A 7938-nucleotide genomic window follows, 5' to 3' on the forward strand; every position below is an offset into this window, starting at 1 on the left:
TGTGCACGTGCTGGAGATGTGTCCGAGGGAGTCTCCGCGCTCGGAGGGGTGGGAGGGGTTGACATGTAGAGAACAATCTTGTTTGTCATTCTCCACTATAAACCTCACTCACTGTCTGCCGTGCGCAGCTGTCGTTGCGCGCACTGGTGACTCCGATCAGCGCCCTTGTTCGTGGCGCACTGATTGACCGAACTCTGGCGCTCGGCTGCAACCGGAATGTTGTCCCGCGCTCGTTTACTTCTTTAACACGAGCGAGTGCGGCACTCGAAGCCCGAGGGAGTGGACAGAGGGGATCATGAGTTGTTTGGATGTTATGTACCCAGCTTATGGACATTACACACCGTACGCGCCAGCTGCCTCCGCTTTCATCAGCAGTTTGCCGGTATGATTGTAATTTATATTAAATATCAGTGTGTTTCGGGAAAAAAACTGTTTGAGCAGTAACTTAACCCGTTTTTATATTGCTATGTTAAAACCTGAGCCAGCATGTCTGAGAGGACATTATATCATTATTTGGAACACGGATTAGTGTATTAATTGCACTGTACATTTTAGCTTTTTAAAATAGGCCGTATTAAATGCAATACAAACAGCAAAGTTGCAAGCAATTAGAGGTGCAATACACAGGTCACCCAAACACATATCACTAGGTGCATATATTCATGCATTCACACTAAGGTAGAGGTAAGATAAAAGTTACTCACATATGTATAGCCATGTGCATACTCTCTTTGCTTATTGTATTTAAATGTTTCCTACACACACACACATGCACACATAAAAAGACAGAGAAAGAGAGATTGACAAACACACACACACACACATGCAAAGATCCACATAGAAGCTACAGTTATCTCCTGACAACTGTCCACTAATCACTTCCTCCAAGTCTGTGCATGTGTGTGTGACAGAGTGTGTGTGTGTGTGTGTGTCTGTGAGAGACAGAGAGAGTCCATTTCATCACTCCTGACAACTGTGTGTTTCTCTCTCTCTGTCTGGCTCTCTGTTCAGGCTCCAGTTGGAGTGAGAAGCCCTTCTCCTCGCACGCGGGAGTTCATGGAGAGCGTGGGCTCGTCGCAGTGCACGGACAGCACCTCTGGGGCGGCCGCTGCCTCCGCCCCCGCCGCGCCGCTACCGCAGTCCTCCTCCTCTTCCTCCTCGTACACGGCGGCCACATCGCCAGCCGATGATGGCCCCAAGGAGAAGCAGGAGTCGCCCGAGGCGGAGTACCTGAACTCCCGCTGCGTCCTCTTCACCTACTACCAGGGAGACATCAGCAGCGTGGTGGACGAGCACTTCTCCCGGGCACTCAGCTCCTACATGGAGGGCGAGAGCAAGCGCAGGACAGCAGACACAGGCACAGGTGAGGCTCAGGCACAGGTGGACAGGTGAACAGGGCAGATTTGCAGGACAGGTGAAAACATCTGAGCCAATGGGAAGAGGGACAGTTTTTCCAGTGGAGACATATGAGTAGGTTATGCTGCATGCTTCCTTTCAGCCTGACATACAACTGTAAACGACAAGACTATTACATTACTATTACAATACAGCTGTAGACAATACTGTATGTAAACAACAACACTATTACATTCTGTAGATATGTAAACAACAACACTATTACATAGATAATATGTAAACAACAACATTATTACATTCTGTCAATAATATGCAGAGATGGAGCAGAAAAAGATGGTGTTTATATACGCAATAACATTACTATATTTGGTAGAAAAAAAGACAGAAAAAAGACTGACCAAGTTGCTGGAATGGTAGCAACTTGGTCAGATTTGTTAATACTGGTTCAGAGGCTGGATTAGAGTGCCAATGAAAGATTGGTTAGTGCACAGATATAGTCCATCGATTGGCATACACCATCCCGATATCAGCTCTTCACTCTGACATCTGGGCCTTGCACATCATAAATCATAAATCAGTTAAGCTGTCATGGCTTGCTTTTCTGATAAAGGGAATGGCGTGATGCATGGCCACTCCAAGTGAATGAATGAAAAATGTCGCCAGTGTAAGAAATCTCATTCTCTCTCTCTCTCTCTCTCTCTCTCTCTCTCTCTCTCTCCGATGACATCTTCATTGAGCAGGCAGACTCACTTCCTGCCCTCCAACAGATACTATGTTTATACGTGGTTGTAAGTGCAGAGGCGCGTGGGTGTATCACGTTCAAATACCCCCCCCCCCCCCCCCCCCCCCCAACACACACACACTCTACCTCGCGTCCCCACAATCCTGGAGGGCTGATTTATTGCCCCCCCCTTTCCTCTCTGCTGTTTGATTTGAGGCAGCATCACGGGGCCTTTTTTTTCAGTGGAATAGGCTAAATATAAAAGTAACGGCTAAAAACATAAAACAGCCTGCAGCCATTCCACAGGGGGGAAGCAGGGGGGCAAAGAACACAACAGGTGGGGCTTCGGCTTCAGGGAGGGCAGTGGTGTGTGTGTGTGTGTGTGTGTTGGGGGGGGGGGGGTAGGATTCAGGGAGGGCAGTGGTGTGTGTGTGTGTGTGTGTTGGGGGGGGGGGGGTAGGAGTTGTGGCATTGCAGATCTGACACAAGAGTGAGACATGTCACCACAACAAGTGATTTAGGGCACGCTGTGTTCAGGTTGAAGCTGCTGCCGCTGCTGCCTTATATAGGCCGGCCGGTGGCTGGACGCGCTGATGAGCCTCTCCGCACCTCCCTCCTCTCTCTCTTCTCCTTCCTCCTCTCTCTCCACACCTCCCTCCTCTCTCTTCTCCTTCCTCACTTTTTCACTCACACCTCATGCATTTCTGTCTATCTATGTATCTATCTGTCTGCCTGTATGTTTATCTATCTATCTATCTATCTATCTATCTATCTGTCTGTCTATCTATCTATCTATCTATCTATCTATCTGTCTGTCTGTCTATCTATCTGTCTGTCTGTATTTCTGTCTATCTATATCTGTCCTCATTAATTCTTTTATATCCCTTTATCCTTCTACTCTCTCTCACTCATTCTCTTCCTCTCACTCTCTCCCTCTGTTTCTTCCAACACAAAACCTTCAGCCCCCCCCCCCCTCTGCATTGTGTGTGTGTGTGTGTTATTTTGTTGCTGTGTGGTAATGGCTCTGGAAGGAAGCAGGCTCCATATGATTTGGCCTGGAGGACATCTGGCCTGGAGTCAGTCACGTGATGTCTTGTGATACCGTGACCTCCATGTCTTCTATGAATGCTTTCGGCACAGCCACGCCAAATCCAGTCGACAGCAAACAGAATATGCATTTCGTAAAAATATTTATATACTGCATGTAGCACCATCTTTAAAGCAATAAATAAGAAACAAATACAACATTTATTTGTATTCTTACAGTAAAATGGCATCAATCAGATTTACATAAAATGAACATGCTTAATCTGCAGCATAAAGGCTTGTGTGCCTTGACAGGTTTTTACCTACAGAACCCTTTTGCGCATGTTGCTGAGAATAGTAGCACATGTCTCAATTAGCCTTTTTATTACAGCAAGATATGTGCCCATGAGTACGGGCAGGTTATGCAGGCATATAGGTTTGGGCATATAGGTTATGCAGGCATATAGGTTTGGGCATATAGGTTATGCAGGCATATAGGTTTGGGCGTATAGGTTATGCAGGCATATAGGTTTGGGCGTATTTGCGTGTGAGGTGACATGTCCGTGTGTGTGACTGCATAGCTGGAATAGAGTGCTGTTGCTCACAGACATGTTAAGCAAGAAGGTATTCTGTGCTCCGGCTTTTTAAATACGGGCTGTCACTAAGGTGATTCGGCTGGTATCTAAAAACAAAACCCCCGTAAGAGCGATACGCTGCAAGCTCTTCTGATCCTACATGTTGTTGCCATTTTTATGAGACCGTCCTGATACCCGAACCGCAAGCTGGCATCAGATGCGTCTTGTAAAAATCACTTTGACCCAGATAATATTTTCAGCATTTATCGTAAACGATTGAACAACATGGTGGAAAAAGTCTGTGGGATACATACGCTGCTTGTGTTGGCCTGCGTAGTTATAGCATCATCTGGAATGGCATGGGCGCATTGCTAGAGGGGTCAGGCCATGTGCCTGATGACTGAGTGTGCCCTTGTAATCGGCCTTGTGGAAATTACATTTATTCATTTGGGACCACATAATCATCTAAAATGTTGTATGTGCAGGACCAACAGTTTAATTTCATTACAAAAAACAGTAGTAGTACTATTTATTTGCCGAGATAATTACTTATAGGCAGCTTGCAGGTAAATACAAAATTAGACAATATGCAAAATAATATAAATAGCTATTTAATCATGAATAGTGGAAATAATAACCCATAAACATAGTTAGATAGCATATCCCGATGCATAACCAACTATATAATAAATCACTTTATGTCTGGTGACCATAGTGTAACACACACTAAAACCCCTGTAGCACCTCACGTGGAGATTTGCACCGTTTCTGGGATGCAGAATAAATGTCCTGACGGTAGAACTATGGCTGACATCCCCTGCCCGCCAGGTCATAAAAGAGGCTTAGACTTACAACATTACTGAGGCTCTCCCTCCAAATCACTTCCCTCCCAATTCCAGCCACCCAGGCCAATGTAACACAGGAAAAGTGGGAGCAGCGATGAGAATGTTGTGAATTTTTGGAGGTTGGTGTGAATTTAAGGTCATATGAAACCAGATCCTTTGTTCTCACCTTGCAGCAAGTGCAATGTTCTTGATGTGTATAAAGTTCTTCTGATGTGTATAAAGCATTTATGTACCTCAATTTTTTTTATCTGTGCCATGGTTCCATTTATGTAATGATTCATTTCATCAAATGGTGTTGATTTATTCTATCTGCATGCTGTGAAGAAGCTCTTGTCTAGCCCTGTGCTTCACCATCTCTGCTTCCTGTTGCAACGTTACCTCATGTCTTCTCTCTCTCCAGCTTCTCCAATCAACCGGCGCAGTTTCCCCCCGTCGTTCTGGGACAGTAACTACCCCTCTGCGTCCGGTCGAGGTCACTGTGACCCCGGGGTGTCCCCCTACTCCATGGACCCCTACGCTCACAGCGCCCTGCACCCCGGCCTTCCTCACCCTCACGCTCACGGCCACGCGCACCCGCACGCCCACGGTCCCTCCGACTCCTGGAGCTACTCGCAGAGCCAGGCGTACGGGCCGCCGCGGGCCCTCCACGAACTGTACTCGGCGCCGGGCCTGGAGGCGCACTACGGGCCCCTGCTCATGCCCGCCGTGCGACCGCCGCCGCACCTGGGCCCGCTCCCCGGCCACTACGAGGTGGGCAAGCTGGAGCACACGCCCACGTGGCCGGGCCTGCTGCCCGGCGGCGGCGACGTGGCCCAGACGCTCGCCCTAAACATGGACCCAGGTGAGAGCGACGTCCCCTGGCGCAAGACGAGAGCCGCCGCAGAGGCGCACCACAACAGTTTCATTGTTGCTGTGAGGACAAATCAGGCCGGTTTCCTGTACACGTACTAAGCCTAGTCCTGTAGTCCTAGTCCTAGTCTGAGAGTGAGGGGAAACGCCAACGGAAAAAAGCAAATTGGATAAAAAATGCTTTTAGTCTAGGACTAGGCTTAAACCATGTATGGGAAACTAGCCTATAGAGTCTAACCAACTTTTGCTATTTCATGAACTGTCAATGTCAAAAGAAATGTCAATGAACACAGATAGGTCATTTAGGTTTCAGGAATTATTTTTAGAAATGTGTTCGTTGTCTGAATTGCCAAAGAGGTATCATTTCAATACTAGCACAATATGATACTATTGGGAGTCTTTACAATTTACACACAGTATACTTTCTCAAGTATCGCAGTTGGATTCTGTGATAGATAGGAGAACATAGCTTTGAGTGTCCCCAAATAAGATCCTTATCCTTACAATTATGAATGAGTATGCACATCAAATCTGTGCATATTGTAAAGCTAGAAAATGTGTTTTATTTCTCAGCTTGTGAGGATCAGGTGTAAAGACATCTTAAATAATATTTTGAACTCATCAGCTCTTCTCCTTATGTAGTGTATGTGATACTCACACTTGCCATCACATCAGGCTGGAGTCTGAACTATGCATAGCCCACACTGTGATGGCGTAGAAAGCGATGTCCTGAGGGTTTATATGTGCCAAGCCAAATTTATCATTTTTGATATTATACATATTATTCTATAATTACAATGTGACTCTCCCTATGACCATATATGGCATATTAACCAGCTATGGTTAATGTCAGCCTGGTTTCTCCCTAACTATATGTAATTACGTTGTCAACAAATCAAACGTGTCCATAGCATGTAAACACGCTAAGCAGCATCATGTTGCGTTAGCACAGCGTTTTGTTTCCTCTTCCCGACTGAGTGTTTGGATTAGGTTGCAGCCATGGCGACCGCTGTCCCTTGTCCTCACGGCGGGTTCTATTGTGTGCGTCTCTGTGTTCCGCCGCAGGCCTCCAGCACCAGAAGAAAGGCAAGGAGCTCTACTGGTTTTAACGACCGGCCGTGGCATCGACCCGCTATTCGCTCGATCCAATTAGGCCTTGGAGCAGGTCCTGCTGAAGAGCTGTGTCCTTTCATCCCCCCTCCTCAGCCTGCCCCCCCCCCCCATGAAGCCACAGCAACACTCCAGCTTTGCACCCCCCCCCCCCCCCATGAAGCCACAGCAACACTCCAGCTCTGCATGTGTGCACCATGGAGATAAACCGGGGGTCGGTAGGGGGGTGAGGCAGGAGCCAGCCCTGGAGACCGCTGGACTCTCTTGCTCTCTCGTTCTCTTTCTCTCTATTCCTCCCTCTCTTCTTCACCTCCTCCACTTGGCCTGTGTGTGTGTGTGTGTGTGTGTGTGTGTGTGTGTGTGTGTGTGCAGGAGAGAAGCTCAGCAACCCCCCCAACATAATCCACTTGGACCCAGAGACCAAACAGAGACACTTTCTGTTTGGAGGAGTTAAGAGACGATACAGAAGCGTACCGTGATAACCGACTCAATTTCTGCCTCGATCCTGGTGGCAGTGCTTACTTACACTGTACACACTTCACAGATGTGGATGCTCCGTCGGTCTGCAGATGTGTGTGTGTGTGTGTGTGTGTGTGTGTGTGTGTGTGTGTATGTGTGTGTGTGTGTGTGTGTCATTGTTTGACCTCCCTTTCTCTTTTTTAAACAAAATATTTTATTTATATACATATTTATGTGTATTTTACTGAAACTCGATTACTACTAGGCCAGTGTATCAACAACGTATGGTTAAGACTGTGTTCTCTGTTGCTTAGTCCTCGTTGTTTCCTTTAAGAATGTAAGGAGCAAAGCGACAAGCTAGTAAATATGCACATGTTACATTTTGCAGCTGTTAAAGATGATTAGATTCATTCAAGTGAAGTGGTTGATGGAAAAGCTTGTTTTGATAACGGATTAAGAGCCACTCACACTACACATACCATAGGTTCGCATTTTTGACAAGGTTTCTCTGATACTGTTTTTAAACTGTGTTTTTCAGTCGTTGGTTTGAAATGTTTTTACAGGGCATTTTTTGTCTTGTTTACCTTGGACTGTATTGTCAATAAATATTTGTATTGTAAATACACATACATTCACTTGACTGTATTGTTGGGTTGTGGTTATTTACTGAAGTTTCTTGAGTCACTTTGGTGTATTTTTCAGATCAGAATTGACTCTGACATGTTGGTTTACATAAAACCTCAGAGGTACACTTTACGTTTAAAGGAAAGTTTGTGGGTTAAAGCACATGATGTCATCACTCACATACAAATCTGTTGTGTTGGCTTCTCCTCTGAACTTACTGCACCCTTGTTATTGCTCTTGTGGAAATTACATTTATTCATTTTGTAGACATAATCATCAAAACTTTTGAACAATGCAAATATGACAAGAAATCAATGCAAATATAAATATGTGACTGAGGTAACAATTTTGCCAAAATTGACATGTACTTCAA

The 7938-nt window shown here is 46.0% G+C and overlaps 1 protein-coding gene across 2 annotated transcripts; it reads left to right on the forward strand.

Moving 5' to 3' along the window:
* The first annotated feature begins 67 nt into the window (after positions 1-67).
* vgll2b (vestigial-like family member 2b) lies at positions 68-6622 on the forward strand. 2 transcript variants are annotated; one of them, XM_042110235.1, is made up of 4 exons: positions 73-382; positions 1012-1363; positions 4924-5364; positions 6438-6622. In XM_042110235.1, exons 1-4 carry the CDS (start codon positions 296-298, stop codon positions 6479-6481), a joined length of 924 nt encoding a protein of 307 aa, XP_041966169.1. In that variant the 5' UTR covers positions 73-295; the 3' UTR covers positions 6482-6622. The 2 variants fall into 2 exon arrangements, with proteins under 2 accessions (XP_041966159.1, XP_041966169.1); XM_042110225.1 differs by having other exon boundaries at positions 68-382; positions 4924-6622.
* The last annotated feature ends 1316 nt before the right edge of the window (positions 6623-7938 follow it).

The sequence above is a fragment of the Alosa sapidissima genome, chromosome 1 (assembly GCF_018492685.1).
Source record: "Alosa sapidissima isolate fAloSap1 chromosome 1, fAloSap1.pri, whole genome shotgun sequence".
In the NCBI taxonomy this organism is placed as follows: Eukaryota; Metazoa; Chordata; class Actinopteri; order Clupeiformes; family Clupeidae; genus Alosa; species Alosa sapidissima.